General features: G+C 45.0%; 1 protein-coding gene across 3 annotated transcripts in view; it reads left to right on the forward strand.

Moving 5' to 3' along the window:
- LOC115460553 (zona pellucida sperm-binding protein 3-like) overlaps nt 1–20576 on the forward strand; it is a 46112-nt gene that overhangs the window by 7522 nt on the left and 18014 nt on the right. For all 3 annotated transcript variants that reach the window (XM_030190319.1, XM_030190316.1, XM_030190318.1), the window contains exons 3-5: nt 2991–3103; nt 5049–5152; nt 20193–20364. In XM_030190319.1, coding sequence (XP_030046179.1) covers nt 2991–3103; nt 5049–5152; nt 20193–20364 — 389 coding nt within the window. The remainder of the gene's footprint in view (nt 1–2990; nt 3104–5048; nt 5153–20192; nt 20365–20576) is intronic.

Raw genomic sequence — 20576 nt, forward strand, 5'->3', positions numbered from 1 at the left:
TTAATGTACTTATGAGCATTATCTGATTATAATTTCTGAAGGGAGGGGGGGGGGGGTGGTAGTGCAACTCTTAATGCAAGGAGGATGAAAGCAAGCAGGGATCAAGAGCCTAGGGTTTGACACCTGTTTGTTCCTACTGATGTTTCTTGTCACCTTGGACAAGCAAGATTTCTTTATTCAGGAACAAACCCTTGTTTTAAGGGGACATGTAAAATGTAAATGCTTGACACACTCCAGGCAACATTCCAAGGCTATTGAGCAACAAAGTGCTTTTGGATGTCAAAAGCTTGACAAATAGAAGCAAGTTTCTGTAAACACTGCTATTTATTATTACAGATGATCTGCAGACATGCAAACCTAACCCCCAGCTTTTGTATTTCAACATAATGGATTGGGTTATCAGTGTGGCAATATCTTTTCAGGAAACAGATGCCTTGCTATTTGGTGTGTGTGTGAATCTCTAAAAAAAAAAAAAAAAAATGTGCTCAATTACCTGGGTGGCTTTGAGCCCATTTGGGACAGAAAGTACCTGTACAGGTATTTGTGTGTGAACCACGCTGATTATGTGTAGGTGCGAGTGGAAACGAAACTTCAGCAGGACTAGTCTCCTGTCTTGAGTCCACAACAGTAACACAAACTCTCTGAGACTAAAATATGCAACCAATGGCTTCCGATAGAATGGGAAACTATAGCTACTCAATAAGAGCATAAACTATATTGAAGAAAGTCTTTTAGAAAAGAGGGAACCCTCATTGTCACCTTTAATTGATCATAGGCACATATGGAGCCAGTTAAAGGCTGCTATGGCTTTCCACAGTGATCACAACTTCACATCTTTGGGGTACCTCAAAGGAGTGTATAAACAGAATCCCAATTCAAAGCATGCCAAGGTGTATAACAACCAAATGGTGCCACCTTACTGAAGTCCAACCACTTTTAAATATACAAAAAAAATTACATTCAAGTGTCCACCTGGATCAAAAATGAACTCCTACAATTTTGTACAGATTCAGCTCACCACTCGACAAGGTGCCCTGTTTTGCCTCTTCATCAAGAGCGTTGCCCACAAATTTGTTTCATTTGCCGCAACAGGATTATTCATCCACAACAAAACATCCCCTGTTTCTGCTGGAGCATTAGGACTTTTGGTATGTTAATGTAGCAGATTTCTCAGACGTGTGGGGCTGAGGATGATCCCAGAGACGATTTACTAGCCATATTACAAAATAAGTACCTGAATATATGTAAACCGCTTTGAATGTAGTTGCAAAAAACCTTAGAAAGCCACTCTTCAGCTTCTAATACTTTCCCTGTCAGGACTGTAGACTTTCAGCAGTTTTTTTTTTTTTAAATCTGAAAACAGAGTCTGATCTCCCTGCTGAGATATCCCTCTTTAGGACACTTTGCCAGCTTGATGCCTCGGATCTCCATGCTGATGTATCCCTTTTCAGGGCACTTTGCCAGCTTGGTGCCTCGACCAAGGAGGTTTGATCTAACAAGAGGCAGCAGTAGGTGGAGCTTGCTGACCTATCAATTATGGTTTGGGTGTACCAAGATGGCAGCTGCATTAGGGAAAATGAAAACAACCTTGGGTGGACCAGCTTTGTGATGTCATGCTGTCTTCTGTTAACCTCCTTGCCTCAGAAAGCTGTATGCTACCTCTGATTCTTATACTTCTGTGGGAACAGGCCTTTTTCTGGATGTGAGCCCCAATGGCCAGCTGTGGACCAGCAATCCCTATGCTTTGTCTCCCTTAGCCTCTAGAGCAGGGAACAAAGGCTCAAATGGACCCTAGATTGGGGAACCCACCCTGTGTGGATTTACATATCCTCCATACAGAACCTATCTGAAGGAGAAAAGCGTCTTTACTAGGCCAGAGGGAAGACTTTGTGCCTCACTGAACTCTGGGATTTATGCTTCTATTTAAAACCTAGGGCTCCTGTTCTATTGGGCTGCTTCCCCAGAAAAAACAATTGGTTGGGGGGGGGGGGGGGGGGGTAGACTGCCATTGCTCTGGATCAAGGGCCAGAGCTTCCATGTTTCCCAGTTCCAGGAGGGAGTGGATTTCTGCTAACCTCATCCTCATGGCTTTGTGGGACCTGCTGCACTGATTTCAATGGGTAAATCGGGGACTACAACTCCCACACTTGGCAGTTTGAGGGACCCAGAATGTTCTCCTGCAATGGTATAAGGCGGCACACTGTTCCTGCTACACTAACAAATGCTGCTTTTGTGTTTCCTGCAGGATGTCAGACCTAGACTTCTGCACTCAGGGGTGGATATGAAGGATGCTGACCATGGTCATCAAACTGGGGAGGACACTCAGCCTTTCAGAGTTGGTCTGGGCCTATACACACAAGCCCATAAGAGAAGAGGAAGGGGGAACAAGCAACCTTTGCTCAAGTGTCATTTTGTCCAGTGATTGCCCTGCCGACTTATATATATATTCTGTGACAATTCAAAAATGTTAAGACGTTCACATCACACATTCCTTACACCATTCTGCCACACTATTAGTAGGTGTTCAATTCTTACAGGATAAAAGTGATCCATACTGACTTGGGGGTTTTGTGCTGTAGAAAACAGCTTTAGGGCAGAAAACAACTTTGCTCAAAAGCTGTAATTGAAGCAAAGTTGGTGTTTCTACCTACTGTCTTTTTGTGCACAGCTCCCAATAGGTTAGGAAGGATAATGGACTGGGGCAATGGCTGCAAGTTCCTCGGGATATTTGTGCTAGTAGAAAAGTGAACAATCCAGATCTGCTATTGCGGGACCATACCAAAACAATTCACTCACTATATTGCAAACTCATGTTTATGCTAAGCGGTAGTTAGTTCCTGGAATTCTCTACAATAGAAGATTGGATTGTTGGGGGATAATTCTTATTGGAGCAGAGCACTGTGGTAGGCCTGAAATCAATTACTGAAGTTAAGCCTTCAAATAGGGCATTTTTTTAGTTTTATAAGGCTTTCCCTCATTTTCCTCTGCAGTTTCTGTCAAACACGATCCAATATGAGAACCAACTGCATTATCGACCATCACACACAGGGGTCATTCAACGTACCAATGCTGTGTCCATGCCTGTAAGCTGCTTTTACCCTAGGTGAGTCTAGGAATGGAAATGGGAGGTAAGTGACTGTAAGATGCTTTACCATCGGGAATACTAGGTGGTCACCTTAGAGGGATAGTTCTGGGAGTGAAGGGAGAAAAGGAGGGCAAAGAAGAGCAGCTACAGTCAAAGCAAAACAATAGACCCTGACAGCCATATAAACTCGACTGCAGAAACAGAGCACAGTTTCAAAATGCCCATTTACCTGGATAAATGGCTCTTGGTAACTGCCTTCACTACATATTTACCACCTGTTTTATAAAGCCACGCTAGTGCTGAATGGGCTGTGTTGGCATTGCTGTGCATTTTTGTAATATTTAATATACTGCCCATCAGACAAAGGTACATCAAAGTGCTTTATAACAAAAGCACAATTATGAACAAAAATCACTCTGACGCAAATAGGAAAGGTATGAGGCTAGCCCAACAATTGAAACATTCAGGCTATATTTAACAGAAAACTGAAGGGGAAAAACAGCTAATGGGTGCATCATCCTGGAGCTCCAATATCGCAAAAATACCAACAAATTACTCAAAACTCCAATATGAAAAACTGACTGAAACAAACTACTCGGAGGATTACCTCATTAAAATAACAAAATAGTTCAATGTTTAGGGGGTCCTTTTACTAAGGTGCACTAATGGATTTAGCGCATGCTAAACAATGCCCATTATTTTATTTTTGTTACATTTGTACCCCGCGCTTTCCCACTCATAGCAGGTTCAGTGCATACTTATTTGTACCTGGGGCAATGGAGGGTTAAGTGACTTGCCGAGAGTCACAAGGAGCTACCTGTGCCTGCAGTGGGAATCAAACCCAGTTCCCCAGGACCAAAGTCCACCACGCTAACCACTAGGCCACTCCTCCATTATATTGCTAGGGGTCCTTTTTCTAAGGTAGATACCATAAGTGGGATGTTAATTGCATATTTTAAAGGGGATGGTTCTGGGATATGATAGAATCGTGAGACACTGGGGAGGGGGGCATGAAGGATGATTGAGAGGGAGGAGATGGCAAGGTTGAAGCTTCACCTAAGGTGTCAAACCCTTGAACCAGCCCAACTCTTACAGAGCAGGGATGAGAGTGGGTGTCATGCCCTATACTCAGAGCCAAATGGAAAGAGGTGGCTGCTGCCTTATGTTCCTGACGAACACCATTGAGAAGGGTAATCTGTGGCAAGATGAACTGAGATTTATTAAATTTCAGTGGCATTAGACAGAGCTGATACAAGGATATTAGCCCCTAGGAGATCTCTTTAGGCCTCCAGCAACCTCCTCTCCAGTATTTTGATAATTAAGCTCAATTATGATGTTAGAGGGATTAATCTTAAATATTGGACGATTTTTTAAATATTAAACTATTTTTGTAAATATAACTTCTGAAAGTTATTTACTTTTTTTTTTGTTAACATTTGTACCCCGCGCTTTCCCACTCATGGCAGGCTCAATGCGGCTTACATGGGGCAATGGAGGGTTAAGTGACTTGCCCAGAGTCACAAGGAGCTGCCTGTGCCTGAAGTGGGAATTGAACTCAGTTCCCCAGGACCAGAGTCCACTAGGCCACTCCTACATGAATTATTTGAAAGTTGCCCATTCTTTCTGCAGATACAAATATACACACGGATTCTGACAGCCACACATAACCACAGCTGTTTTTTCCTGCCCTAGGTGGCTACCTACTTTGCATAATAGTGGTTCAGCCCTGATTTAGAGCAGGCTGAGATGCAGAGGAGCAGAGAGGCACAAGCCTCTAGACCTCAGCTGAAGCTGGGTATCATTGAGCCTTCTGACCAGGGTGCTTGCAGGTTTGCTGTAGCCTGGGGAAGTCCAAGTGCTTTTATATGGCTGATATGAGGGATAGGCAACAGTCCAAGACCACAGCATTTTGCTCTAGTTGTGGGGTCTGCTATGGTCATCTCATAAGCATCATCTCTTCCAGGACTGGGAATACCTCTTCTTTGGGTGTCCAGCCCACATGGAGCCCCTTCAGATCAACATATCATGGCAAGGGCCGACTGGAATTCATGCTGCAACTGTATGATAGTAAGTGAGGAACTTTTTTTTTTTTTTTAATCAACAGTGCTAGAAATAAGCCAAGCTTAGACTCTAGTCCCTCAAATCTTGTTGAAATCTGTTCTACAGTTTCTACAAGTCAACATCCTGACGGTTCGGCTCTTCTAATTTTCATCATATGACAGGAGGAATATGAAAACTGTTGTAATGCTCAGTTTAGTGATGGCACGGAGGTGATTGAGAGCTTTTTTTTGCACTTACTTGGCAACTGACCCTTGGTAGTAATATAGTGAGAACCACTAGGGGTCAAGCATGCCATTTTGAACCCAGCACAGCAATGAACAGGAGTGGAGATGGCTTTGGCTTCTGCTAGAACACCAGAGACCTCAGTAAGAGCCAGCAGCAGGGGAGGAGGATCTGCCTCTTCCATTGGCAGGGAGGGGGATGAGTTCAACTATCAAGATGGTTCAGGTTGTGATGGGGTTGGGGGAGGAGTGTTGGCTGGAATTGCTTGCTTGTGCTATAGTGTGTCCTGTCATCTTGGGTTAGATATGACATAACATGGAAGATGTCATTGACATTCCTATGTCATTTCAAATGAATGCACATCCTTACTGGGTTCAAATAGGGAAAAGGTGCCACTGATTTTCATACACCCTCAAAGGTTCACAAATTAAGTAGAAAATAAGCACTTAATAGGATCCCTGGTTAATGCAGCTTGACCAACCTGCAGGGAGCCAAAAACACCTTTTGGAAAACGCCTGACCCCCCCCCCCCCCCCCCCCCAATAGTGTGCACTGGGACACGCTGTACAAGGTCAATCTGCCAAATTAGGAATCATTGGCTTATTTGACAAAATGATCCTGTGCAGTGTCTGACACACCATCTTCCAAAACAATGTTGCGGTGGAAGGAGCAAGTGGACAACTTTGAAGGTGTACTGGGGGAGGTGGGTTTTTTTTTTTTGGGGGGGGGCAGGGTTCCTGAGGTGGGATATCGGAGTCCATGTAATGTTTTCCAGGATATTTTTGTTGGGGATAGGAATCGGAGGGGGGCAGGGAACTAAGCCGCCAGGATTTCTGTGGGGCTCAGGAAGGAAGGTTGAGTGCCAGGGAGAGGTGTAGGAACCATTGGGCTTCTAGGAATCTTTTGGTGGGGGAAGAGGTGGAGGAAGCTGAGTTGTTTGTCAGCACATGAACCAGTCACCACTCTCCCTGACAGACAGGGGGATATTAATGTAGCAAATATCTACATACTACAGCAATGTGCTGCTTTTCTGACAGCACACACTTTAATGCTGTGGTAATTTTTTCAGTACATGCATTAGAACACAGTGCTGTAGCTTAGTACAGCATTCTAATGCAATGCTTTATTGCATCTAAGCCTGAATTTGATCTGTTAGGACAAGCATCGGATCTGACCAACCTTGACAGGTACACTATCATGACAGTTATAATCAGGGGTGTAGCCGGACCTCAAGGTGGTGGTGGGGGGGGGGGGGGGGCTCAGTTTCACTAAAAAGAGCGTGCGGGATGTGAGAGGAAGAGAGAACAGGGCAGGCAATGCGGTGGTGCTGGAGACCAGCGCTAGATGAAGTCTTCAGCTGGTGGGGGTTAGGGACCCCTGCCAGCCAAATCAGGAGCCCAGAACAAATTGGGGGGGCCCAGGCCCCTGTGGCCTCGCATAGCTACGCCACTGGTTAGAATCTAGTTTGACTTGTTTATCTTGGGTTTGTATAGCAGGGGCGTAGCCACGGGTGGGCCTGGACGGGCCCAGGCCCACCCATTTTTCCTCCAGGCCCGCCCATCCTTCGTACGCTGTCGCTGCCCTTTTGTCCCGCGGAGGCAGCGTTCAGCGTTTCCTTCCTGCTCTGTCTTCTCCCCAGGCTCCGCTTCATCGTCCCTGCAAGTGGAATCGTTTTTCTTTTCGGCCGTCGCGCTGCGCTGCCATACACACAGGCAGCTTCGCTCCTTCCCCGCTGCGTCCATTCTGGCCCTCTCTGATGCACTTCCTGTTAGGGCCAGATGAACGCGGTGGGGGAGGAGTGAAGCTGCCTGTGTGTATGGCAGCGCAGCGCGACGGCCGAAAAAGAAAACTATTCCGCTTGCAGGGACGATGCAGCGGAGCCTGGGGAGAAGACAGGGCAGCAGGAAGGAAACGCTGAACGCTGCCTCCGCGGGACAAAAGGGCTGTGACAGCGCGAGAAGGATGTGGATTCGCGGGCCTGGGGGGAAAGTGGCTGAGCTGCTGGGACAGAGGAGGAAGGGACTTGAGGGAAGGGAGAAGCTGCTGGGACATGGGAGGGAGAGAAAGAAGGGACTGGAGGGAAGGGAGAAGCTGCTGGGACATGGGAGGGAGAGGAAGAAGGGACTGGAGGGAAGGGAGAGAGCTGCTGGGACATGGGAGGGAGAGGAAGAAGGGACTGGAGGAAAGGGAGAGGAAGAAGGGACTGACGGGAAGGGAGAGCTGCTGGGACATGGGAGGGACTGGCAGGAAGGGAGAGAGCTACTGGACATGGGAGGGAGAGGAGGAAGGGACTGGAGAGCTGCTGGACAAGGGAGGAAGACGGGACTAGAGGGAAGGGAGAGAGCTGCTGGATGTGGGATGGAGAGGAGGAGGGGATTGGATGGGAGGGAGAGGAGGAAGGGGCTGGAGAGCTGCTGGACAAGGAAGGAAGAGGAAGAAGGGACTAGAGGGAAGAGAGCTGCTGGACATGGGAGGATAGGGAGAGAAAGAGGGGAGATGGATGAAAGGATGCAGAGAGGGGAGAAACTAGAAGGATGTGGAGAGAGGGAGGAGACTGAACAGAAAAGGGTAGAGAGATAGACACTGGATAGAAGGAGAGGGGAGATAGAGACACTAGATGGAAGGATCAGGAGAGAGGGTAGATGAGTGGAAGGATAAGGAGAGAAAGAGGGAAGACACTGGATGGAAGGGTAGGGAGAAAAAGGAGACGCTGGATGCAAAAGAAAGAGGGGAGACACTGGAAGGATGGGGAGAGAAAGAGGGGAGCTGCTGGATGGAAAGAGGGAGAGGACAGAGTAGGGAAAGACTGGAGAATAAGAGGAAGGGGCATGTGGCGAACAAGGGTGAGGAAAAGATGAAAAGCCATAGGTGATGAATGGACAGGAAACCCTGGCAAGAGAAAGACGAAGGAAAGCAGAATCTAGAGACTGGGAGCAACACAATGAGAAAAAGTAAATGGCCATACAACAAAGGTAAAGAAAATAATTTTATTTTTAATTTAGGATAAAGTAATATGGTACCTGTGTTAAAGTTTCAGAGACCAATACTTCCTTCCTTAGGTTAGGAGAGGATACCGTAACAGCATTATACTGACCTGAGGCAGGAGGTTTTGGCCTCTGAAAGCTCACTGAAAAGTGTGACTAAATTTTGCTGGGGGAGGGGGGTAGAGAGAAATTTTTGTGCCCACCCAAAATTGGCAGTCTGGCTACGCCACTGTTGTATAGTATCCTAGGCAGCAAGGTTGTAGCCACCCATTCCTCTGTGCTCCTCCCTGTTAAATATTACCTTTGGCACAGATGCCTGAACCTAGAAGATGTTCTGAACCAAATTGATAAATCACCTGGACTGGATGGTATACACCCCAGGGTACTGAAAAATCAAACATGAAATTGCTGATCTGTAACCTGTCAAAATAGTCTAGTACTTGAAGGTTGGAGGGTGGCCAATGTAATGCCAATTTTCTTTTTTTAATTTAAAGGGTTCCAGGGGTGATCAGGCAACTACAGTCCAGTAAGCATGATGTCCATGCTGGGTAAAATAGTAGAAACTATTATAAAGAACAAAATTATTGAACATGTAGACAAACATGGTTTAATGGGACAGTTCGGCCAAGGAAAGTCTTGCTTCACCAATTTGCTTCATTTCTTTGAAGGCGTGAATAAACATATGGCTAAAGTTGAGTTGATTGTTGTATATCTAAATTTTCCGAAAGCTTTTGTCAAAGTTCCTCAGACTCCCGAGAAAGTCATGGGATGTGAGGCACCCTTTTGTGGATTAGGAATTGGTTATTGGATAGAAAACAGAGGGTAGGGTTAAATGGCAATTTTTCTCAATGGAGGAGGGTAAATCGAGTACCATAGGGATCTGTACTGGGACAGGTGCTATTTAACACTTATAAATTACTAGTGGAACCATGCCCGTTTCCTCAACAGTGAAATGGGCCCTAGAAAGGCTGTCATGTAAGCTTTTTTTTTTCTCTCCCCTCCCCTCCATGTCCCGCTATTCTGTCCTCCCATCCCATCCATGTCCATCAATTCTCCTCTGCCCTGCCCTCCCTCCCTCCCCTCAATGTCCGCGATTCTCTCCTCCCCTCGATTTGTACCTGAACGTTCTCTGGCTAGCTAGCACTGGCTTCCATTCCATTCGTAACATCTCCTGACATCAGCCAGCCTCCAGCGTTCCATTCCCTCTCACTGTTTTGCCCCCTGACGTCATTACGTCTTGACGCGAGGGCAGGACAGTGAGGGGGAATGGAATGCTGGAGGCTGGCTGACATCAGATGTTATGAACCCAGGCAGCCAGACACGGAACGTTGGAGGTGCAAATTATTATATAGGATGTGGAAATTGGAACGACCAGTGAGGTGATTAAGAGGATGTTTTACTAAAGTATGCTAGTGTTTTTAGCTTGCACTAAGAATTACTGTGTGCTAAACACTAATGCACCCATTATATTCCTATTGGCATTTAGCGCACACTAATTTTTAGTATGAGCGTAGTAAAACACCCTCTAAATTTGCAGATGACATTACTATTAAAAGTTGTCAAAAACACTTGCAGATTGTGAAAAATTGCAGGAAGACCTTGGGAAACTAGAAGACTGGGAATCCAAATGGTAGATGAAATTTAATGTGGACAAATGCAAAGTGATGCACATTGGGAAGAAGAATCTGAATTGGTTACCTCATGGTAGGGTCCACTTAAGGAGTCAACACCCAAGAAAAAAAATCTAGATGTCATTGTAGACAATATGCTGAAATCTACCCAGTGTGCAGTGATGGCCAAAAAAAGCAAACTAGCTGCTAGGAATTATTAGGAAAGGGATGAGAAATAAGACCAAGAAAATTATAATCCCTCTATCTCTCCGTGGTATGACCTCACCTTGAGTATTGTGTTCAATTCTGGTCACTGTATCTCAAATATACAGCAGAATTAGAAAAGGTTCAAAGTGACAAAAATGATAAGGGATTCAACTCCTCCCATGTGAGGAAAGGCTAAAAAGGTTAGGGGTCTTCAGCTTGGAAAAGACAGCTGAGGGAGAGATATGATTTGAGATTTATAAAATCCTGAGTGGTGTAGAACAGGTAAAAGTGAATTGATTTTTCACTCTTTCAAAAAATACAAAGACCAGGGGCCACTCAATGAAATTACATGGAAATATTTTTTACTCAAAGAATAGTTAAACTCTGGAGCTCTCTGCTGGAGAATGTGGTAACAGTGGTCAGCATATCTAGGTTGAAAAAAGTTCTGGAGGGAGAAGTCCATTGTCTGTTGATGGAGGAAGCCACTGCTTGTCCTGGGATTGGTAGTATGGAATGTTGCTACCAATTGGGTTTGTCGGGTACTTGTGACGTGGATTGGCCACTGGAAGTAGGATAGTGGGCTAGATGGACCATTGGTCTTGACCTAGCATGGCTATTATGTTCTTTAGAGCCCCACCAGCCAAAGAGGTCCATAGTCTGAACCTCCCTCAGTGCAAAGCAGTTGGTGGCATGCTTTCTAGCTGCCGATGCTGATGTTGGCCACAGACTTCCTCACACCGGAGGTTGACCATGGAGCTCTTTGGCTAGCGGGGCTACGGCATCTGTACCAGCCATTTAGGATAGTGCAGTTTGGGGGGAGGGCAAGCCCCTCATGACTCCCGCTACTAGGAGGTTGCCTAGTACATACCGAGTATTGTTGTTCCCATTCCCAGTACATAAAGAATTAATTTACACCAGGAAGCCAAATAAGAGGTTCTCGGATTTAAGATTATCTGGAGTTACCTATTAGTGGATTATGTGTTCTGAACCAATTCTTTATGTAGTCACTTAAGGCACCACAGCATACAGCAGGGATTTAAGTTATATTTTTCCTGCTGCTACGGGCAGACAGGATGACTTTGACTTGGAGCTCAGATGCTAATTTGGCTGGGTATCCAATAAGCTGTTCTGGGGTCCTTGGGAGTCCTGCAGATATGAGGTAATTATACTTCAGACTAGAAATGTTCCTGAAACATAAGGTCTACAATCAAGGCACCTTGCTGGAATGCCCAGTTCTCTCCTTCCCCCTATGTGAAAGTGGAAAGGATGTGGAGAGGTCCCCAAAACCCTGACTACCCCAATAGGGTAGTAATGCAAGCAGTTCTAACTCCTGTGTAGTTAAATCTCCTTTCCTTTATAGCTCGGTATACTAGCCTGGGTGGCACAGCACATAAGCTCCTGCTTCAGGGACCTATATTGGTAAGGCTGTGGCTGGAAAGCTCTCCACTAATAAGATGGACAGAACCTAAAACAAGGGTTTCAGTATTGGGGTTTCCAGCTGCCACCAGTTCCTCCACAGAGTCTCGATTTCTATCACCTTCTGGAAAAGGTTACAATAAGTACATAAGTACATAAGTACATAAGTAGCGCCATACTGGGAAAGACCAAAGGTCCATCTAGCCCAGCATCCTGTCACCGACAGTGGCCAATCCAGGTCAAGGGCACCTGGCACGCTCCCCAAACGTAAAAACATTCCAGACAAGTTATACCTAAAAATGCGGAATTTTTCCAAGTCCATTTAATAGCGGTCTATGGACTTGTCCTTTAGGAATCTATCTAACCCCTTTTTAAACTCCGTCAAGCTAACCGCCCGTACCACGTTCTCCGGCAACGAATTCCAGAGTCTAATTACACGTTGGGTGAAGAAAAATTTTCTCCGATTCGTTTTAAATTTACCACACTGTAGCTTCAACTCATGCCCTCTAGTCCTGGTATTTTTGGATAGCGTGAACAGTCGCTTCACATCCACCCGATCCATTCCACTCATTATTTTATACACTTCTATCATATCTCCCCTCAGCCGTCTCTTCTCCAAGCTGAAAAGCCCTAGCCTTCTCAGCCTCTCTTCATAGGAAAGTCGTCCCATCCCCACTATCATTTTCGTCGCCCTTCGCTGTACCTTTTCCAATTCTACTATATCTTTTTTGAGATACGGAGACCAGTACTGAACACAATACTCCAGGTGCGGTCGCACCATGGAGCGATACAACGGCATTATAACATCCGCACACCTGGACTCCATACCCTTCCTAATAACACCCAACATTCTATTCGCTTTCCTAGCCGCAGCAGCACACTGAGCAGAAGGTTTCAGCGTATCATCGACGACGACACCCAGATCCCTTTCTTGATCCGTAACTCCTAACGCGGAACCTTGCAAGACGTAGCTATAATTCGGGTTCCTCTTACCCACATGCATCACTTTGCACTTGTCAACATTGAACTTCATCTGCCACTTGCACGCCCATTCTCCCAGTCTCGCAAGGTCCTCCTGTAATCGTTCACATTCCTCCTGCGACTTGACGACCCTGAATAATTTTGTGTCATCGGCGAATTTAATTACCTCACTAGTTATTCCCATCTCTAGGTCATTTATAAATACATTAAAAAGCAACGGACCCAGCACAGACCCCTGCGGGACCCCACTAACTACCCTCCTCCACTGAGAATACTGGCCACGCAATCCTACTCTCTGCTTCCTATCTTTCAACCAGTTCTTAATCCATAATAATACCCTACCTCCGATTCCATGACTCTGCAATTTCTTCAGGAGTCTTTCGTGCGGCACTTTGTCAAACGCCTTCTGAAAATCCAGATATACAATATCAACCGGCTCCCCATTGTCCACATGTTTGCTTACCCCCTCAAAAAAATGCATTAGATTGGTGAGGCAAGACTTCCCTTCACTAAATCCGTGCTGACTTTGTCTCATCAGTCCATGTTTTTGTATATGCTCTGCAATTTTATTCTTAATAATAGCCTCCACCATCTTGCCCGGCACCGACGTCAGACTCACCGGTCTATAATTTCCCGGATCTCCTCTGGAACCCTTCTTAAAAATCGGAGTAACATTGGCTACCCTCCAGTCTTCCGGTACTACACTCGATTTTAGGGACAGATTGCATATTTCTAACAGTAGCTCCGCAAGTTCATTTTTTAGTTCTATTAATACTCTGGGATGAATACCATCAGGTCCCGGTGATTTACTACTCTTCAGCTTGCTGAACTGACCCATTACATCCTCCAAGGTTACAGAGAATTTGTTTAGTTTCTCAGACTCCCCCGCTTCAAATATTCTTTCCGGCACCGGTGTCCCCCCCAAATCCTCCTCGGTGAAGACCGAAGCAAAGAATTCATTTAATTTTTCCGCTACGGCTTTGTCCTCCTTGATCGCCCCTTTAACACCATTTTCGTCCAGCGGCCCAACCGACTCTTTGGCCGGTTTCCTGCTTTTAATGTATCTAAAAAAATTTTTACTATGTATTTTTGCTTCCAACGCTAATTTCTTCTCAAAGTCCTTTTTTGCCCTCCTTATCTCCGCTTTGCATTTGGCTTGGCATTCCTTATGATCTATCCTGTTACTTTCAGTTGGTTCTCTTCTCCACTTTCTGAAGGATTGTTTTTTGGCTCTAATGATTTCCTTTATCTTACTGTTTAGCCACGCCGGCTGACGTTTAGTCTTTTTTCCCTTTTTTCTAATACGTGGAATATATTTGTCCTGAACCTCCAGGATGGTGTTTTTAAACAGCATCCACGCCTGATGTAAGTTTTTTACTCTGCGAGCTGCTCCTTTCAGTCTTTTTTTCACCATTTTTCTCATTTTGTCGTAATCACCTTTTCTATAGTTAAACGCTAGCGTACTTGATTTCCTAGTTTCACTTCCTTCAATGCCAATATCAAAACCGATCATATTATGATCACTGTTATCAAGCGGCCCTCGTATCGTTACCCCCTGCACTAGATCATGAGCACCACTAAGGACTAAGTCTAGTATTTTTCCTTCTCTTGTCGGCTCCTGAACTAGCTGTTCCATGAAGCTGTCCTTGATTTCATCAAGAAATCCTATGTCCCTTGCGTGTACAGATGTTACATTAACCCAGTCTATATGCGGGTAATTGAAATCCCCCATTATTATTGTGTTGCCCAGTTTGTTTGCGTCCCTGATTTCCTTTAACATTTCCGCATCCGTCTGTTCGTCCTGGCCAGGCGGACGGTAGTACACTCCTATCACTATCCTTTTCCCCTTTGCACATGGAATTTCAATCCACAGTGATTCCAAGGAGTGTTTTGTTTCCTGCAGAATTTTCAATCTATTTGATTCAAGGCTCTCGTTAATATACAATGCTACCCCTCCACCAATCCGATTCACCCTATCACTACGATATAATTTGTACCCCGGTATGACAGTGTCCCACTGGTTATCCTCCTTCCACCAGGTCTCAGAGATGCCTATTATATCTAATTTTTCATTTAGTGCAATATATTCCAACTCCCCCATCTTATTTCTTAGGCTCCTGGCATTCGCATATAGACATTTCAAACTATGTTTGTTGTTCCTAAGTACATCATGCTTAGTACTTGACAGTATTAATTGGCAATCTTTTGTCTGATTTTTATTGTTATTTAAAGATACCCGATCTACTACAATCTCTTTTGCAACCTCACTATCAGGATACTCTATCTTCCCTGTTATGGTGATATCTTTGAAAGATACCTTATCCCGAACCATGCTCTTTTGAGCGACTGTCGGCCTTCCCCCCATTTCTAGTTTAAAAGCTGCTCTATCTCCTTCTTAAACGCCGATGCCAGCAGCCTGGTCCCACTCTGGTTAAGATGGAGCCCATCCTTTCGGAATAGGCTCCCCCTTCCCCAGAATGTTGCCCAGTTCCTAACAAATCTAAAGCCCTCCTCCCTGCACCATCGTCTCATCCACGCATTGAGACTCTGGAGCTCTGCCTGTCTCTTGGGCCCTGCGCGTGGCACAGGTAGCATTTCAGAAAATGCTACCCTGGAGGATCTGGATTTCAGCTTTCTACCTAAGAGCCTAAATTTTGCTTCCAGAACCTCTCTCCCACATTTTCCTATGTCATTAGTACCCACATGTACCAAGACAGCCGTCTCCTCCCCAGCACTATATAAAATCCTATCTAGGTGACGCGTGAGGTCCGCCACCTTCGCACCAGGCAGGCAAGTCACCAGGCGATCCTCACGTCCACCAGCCACCCAGCTATCTATATGCCTAATGATCGAATCACCAAGTACAACAGCTGTCCTAACCTTTCCCTCCCGGGCAACATTTGGAGATATATCCTCGGTGCGAAAGGATAATACATCCCCTGGTGGGCAGGTCCTGGCTACAGGAGTACTTCCTACTTCACCAGGGTGATGCTCTCCTTCTAGGAGACCTCCCTCCTCCAAGGTAGCACAGGGGCTACCTGACTGGAGGTGGGACTTCTCTACAACATCCCTGTAGGTCTCCTCTATGTACCTCTCTGTCTCCCTCAGCTCCATCAAGTCTGCTACTCTAGCCTCTAGAGAACGGACACGTTCTCTGAGAGCTAGGAGCTCTTTGCATCGGGCACACACATATGACACCTCACCAATTGGGAGATAATCATACATGTGACACTCAATGCAAAAGACTGGATAGCACCCCTCTCGCTGCTGGATTGCTGACTCCATCTTAGTGTTTTTTTAGTTTTTCCGTAATTTAAAACTTGCTAAAGTATTAAGGATATCAGCCTATCACTAACTTACAGTTCCTCCTTTAAACCCCAATCTTCAAGTTCCGAAAGCACAAGCAAAATTTGTTCACTTACCAGAGAAATATCCTCTTCTCCCAGAACTTATTAGAAGGAAAGCTTTCGCGCGCGCGCCTAATGGCGCGCGGCACCTTGAGCAGAGGCCCCGAGTGGATCGGAACGGACCTGGGAGTCACTCCGGCGAAGGCTCCGAGGATATGCAGATGAGCTGCAAGTCCTCCACGGCACCTGAGAAGGCAATGTTTACAGCTAGCAATATGATGGAAGAGTCTCAGTGCTAATACCAAAAATATATGGTTACTCTTTTGCAGCAAAGCATGAGGAAAGACCTCAAAACATCCAAATGCTTACTATAATTTCAGCTCCTTTCAGTGGGGTTGTCATTTATCATTGGTCTAAAAAACCTCGTGACCTAGGACTAGGGGGCATGCGATGAAGCTAGAGTGTAGTAAATTTAAAACGAATCGGAGAAAAGTTTTCTTCACTCAACGTGTAATTAAACTCTGGAATTCGTTGCCAGAGAATGTGGTAAAGGTGGTTAGCTTAGCGGAGTTTTAAAAAGGTTTGGACGGCTTCCTAAAGGAAAAGTCCATAGACCATTATTAAATGGACTTGGGGAAAATCCACTATTTCTGGGATAAGCAGTATAAAGTGTTTTGTACTTTTTTGGGATCTTGCCAGGTATTTGTGACCTGGATTGGCCACTGTTGTAAACAGGATGCTGGGCATGATGGACCTTTGGTCTTTCCCAGTATGGCAATACTTATGTACTTATAGTTTTCTAATTTTATTACTTTTTAATCCTTTTTTTTTCAAAAACATTTTTTTCTATTCAAAAATAGCACTCATTTCACAATGCAACAATAATTTAGCTACATTTTTGTCTTTGAAATTGCAATGATGGCATATATGGAACGAGAAAAATTGAGCACTTAACTGACACTTAACTGTGGAGGAGTGGCCTAGTGGTTAGGGTGGTGGACTTTGGTCCTGGGGAACTGAGTTCAATTCCCGGCACAGGCAGCTCCTTGTGACTCTGGGCAAGTCACTTAACCCTCCATTGCCTGCCGCATTGAGCCTGCCATGAGTGGGAAAGCGCGGGGTACAAATGTAACAACAAAAAAAAACCCAAAGGCAGCCAAACCCGTTTTACTCAAACTGCTTCATCAGGGATTGTGCTTCGATATTGGAACATGAAAGAAGGATTTCATTCATTCAAATGACAACCATCATATTACTTGTGCATTGCTGAAGATATCAGAGACTCTTTCGTCAACAATACACAAGTAATAAGATGGTTGTCATTTGAATGAATGAAACCATCTTTTGTGCTAGACTTTTCTTGTTCCATATGCCCAGTGAAAGACTTCATCATATTGCTAGTTTGGATATTTAGAATTTTTTTTGGGTTTTCTCTTTTTTTTTTTTTTTTTTTTTTTTTTTGTTTGTATGTTTACAGAACACATTGCCTGTTCTGACCTCGGTGGCAGGTTGGCAGTCTATTTTATCCTACTGGTTTAAAGTATTAGTGGTTTGAATCCAAGCAGACATGCTTCACTGCCGGATTCTCAGGTGCCCTTAGCCTCAAATCTGACTCTCCAGATCTGCAGATTTGCATTCAGTTTTTAAGGCTTATACTGCTTTTCCAGCAACTTTCTAATATCAGAATAGGAGGAGGGCCCATAGGCAATGGCCCCACCATAGTTTTCTGCCAGCTGCCCCCTTCTCTTACATGCAGAGCATGAATGTAGTGGGGGAGGGGAGGGCAGTTCACCCTCTAAATTCTACAGGCATAGGGATTGGGACAAGGGCTTCTCTTCTACCCATATGGTCCAGGCATCTTCAAACCTCAGTACCAGTTGCAGCTTCCCCAGTACAGCTACAGCATTGGCTTCAAAACCACCGGCTCAGGTGCTCTGCAGGGGTCTGCAGGGACATGACAGGATCAGGTTTGCGGGGAGTAGGAAGTTGGGAAGATAATGGACCATGGTAGGCAGGAGAGGAAAGGGGAGATAATGGGCCATGGACGGGAGTGAAGTGGGCTTAGAATACAAGGACTGGAAATGGGGGTTGGAGATGGAATCTGTTAGGCCTGGGAGGAGAAGACAAGGATCTGGGGTCATGGCTTGGGGCTCTTAACCCCACCCCCTTCCACTAAAAAGGCATTCACTGCCCTCAAACGTTTATATAGTAGATGAACAATTAAAATTGGAAAAGGTACAAAGCAAAAATCTAAATGGGTGTCGTTTAAACTTTCAAAAAGCTAAGCCTTCATCTGTGTTTGAAACACAGCAGGCTCTCTGATATATTTTTACATATAGCAGATGAGTGTTGTACATTGTTGGCCCATTCCTCTTAAGAGGCCCTCTCTGTGGTCCCCATAATCCTCCCTTGCTAGAAAGCTGAAGTGTAACCTGCTGAGATCATAACAGCACATGATCAGCTTATAAAAGAAAATATGGGATTTCAAGTGTAATGAGATCAGAGAATAAGCTCATATTCTTTGATCTAGCCTCTGGCAAATTGGTAACATAATCTTGTGGAATTCTTATGATCTTGCAGGTGAGCTGGCAGAATACATTCAGCAGCAGTTGTAGTTGATCATAAAAGTTGCAATAGTCTAGATGTACAGTAACCCGTGCTTTTTAATTAAATCATCCCAACATAAGGGACCATTCCAGAAGTGAATGAAATATGTTTGCAAAATAGCCCAATTTGCCTCTACATAGAAGTCTAAACTGCAGGCATACCCAGAATTTTAACCATCTTTAGTAATAAAAGTTGAGAACTCAACTGAGGGCAGGAAATTTCCAAACACAAAACCTCTTTGCATGATGTTGCTGTAGGTTATTAATCTTCCAGTTCACTAAAGGTGGACATTAGCTGATCCACCCTATTCTCACATTTGCAGCCAACTCTCACAGTATAATTGACTGCATGAGTGAAATATCCAATACCAGCCACCTGAATATGCTGAACCAAGGAACATGTGTAGATTTGTTTTGACTGGCTGATTCTATAACTTCTAACCACTAAAAGGGGGGGCCTTGGTGAAGTTCTGAGGAGATGGAAGATGGAACAGTGACTTTCTTCTGCAAACCAGTTTAGCATCCAGCTGTTTCCCAGTTCTAAACTGAGCCAGTTCAACACTTCAGTAGCATGCTGTCACTATAACTGGCCACTTTTGAGCTTTGCTCATGAGGCTAGCTGGTTTGTCAGATGATGTGGTGACTTACCTGAATTTTTTCCCCCTAGGTGGTATTTACAGATCTTCAATTTCTTGTGTTGCTGTCACATACAATAGAAGTCCAAAAATCTAGATGCCAGAAATCCGGCCTACCTGAGAATCTGGACCTCTAAAAACTGCAGCTTCCTGACCACCTGAGAATCTGGATTCCTCTCCCTCCATTCCTGGCCCTGCCTGCTTGCTTGCTTTCTCACTGTTCCAGGCCCCCAAGGCGTTCCCCTGCATGGTCCAGTGTCCCCCCCCCCCCCCCCCCCCAGCTCTGCCCACTTGCTCTCACTCTGTCACTTGTTCCAAAGTCTTAGGCTGCTGCTGGCACTGTAGCACCTTACTGCTGGCTGCCTTCAGCATGTACCGGACATTTCCATCTGACCCATCCCCTGAGCAGTCTTGATTTTTGGACTTCTACTGTACCTGCATATAGAGAAGACAGAACTTTTGCAGTACCTGTCAAACAACAATTTTTTGGATTGTGCTGTGGTCAGTCACTGCACATCCTCAGTGGTAGATAGACAGCTTGTTCTGAAGTGGGACTTCCCTTCAGATGGTTGGCAAAGCCTTCCTCTGCCCAAGGGACTGGGCCTCTTTGAGAATATTGAATGAGAATCTCTGGCACCTATGTTTCTGTGTGTAGAACCGTTTTACACCCTATAGGTCTCATCTGGAGGTGTCCAGGATGTCTGTGTTTTTTTTTTGTTTTGGAGTTGTTGTTTTTTTAATACTCTACAGAGGTACAATACCCAAGTCATTTGCATCATTTAGGTTGGAGTCGGTCGTCTTTATCCTGACTTTAGTCTCAAGCCTCCTACATACTCTGACATAACCCTAGCAATTATGAAGCTGAGTATTCTGTACATGCAGCCGGCACACAAAACATGGTGCCCTTAATTTGACCAGTGATTAGATATGCTACTGCAATTTGAAGGCATCTAGCCTTATTTGCAGGAATTTAGGTATAGTCCTTTCTAAAACAGGAAATGAAAGGAACTTCATGAGTCCCCTCTTTCCTGATTTCCAGATACATGGTCAGCACCTCAGAAGAATGCACACTATTTCTATGGGGACCTACTGAATATCCAGGCATCAATGGTCACCTTACACCACGTGCCACTGAGGATCTATGTGGATGAGTGTGTGGCAAGACCAAGTAAAGATTCCATCCTCAAGTATGAGGTCATCATAGACCATGGGTGAGTAAAGCAGGACAATGGGTCCTTGTCATTGATGTAACAGCTAAGTGTTGTGCTCCTCACTGCATCTTTAAGCTCTGCAGAGATCTCTGGTGCCTGCTTATGAAAAAAGGTTCTCGGTTAGGGCTGGGAGGCTGTCTGCCCCTTGGATTCACGTATCTGTTCACTTTCAAAACAGGTCCAGTCTCTTTTTTTTTTTTTTTTTTCCTGAA

The sequence above is a fragment of the Microcaecilia unicolor genome, chromosome 1, assembly GCF_901765095.1.
Source record: "Microcaecilia unicolor chromosome 1, aMicUni1.1, whole genome shotgun sequence".
Taxonomy (NCBI): domain Eukaryota; kingdom Metazoa; phylum Chordata; class Amphibia; order Gymnophiona; family Siphonopidae; genus Microcaecilia; species Microcaecilia unicolor.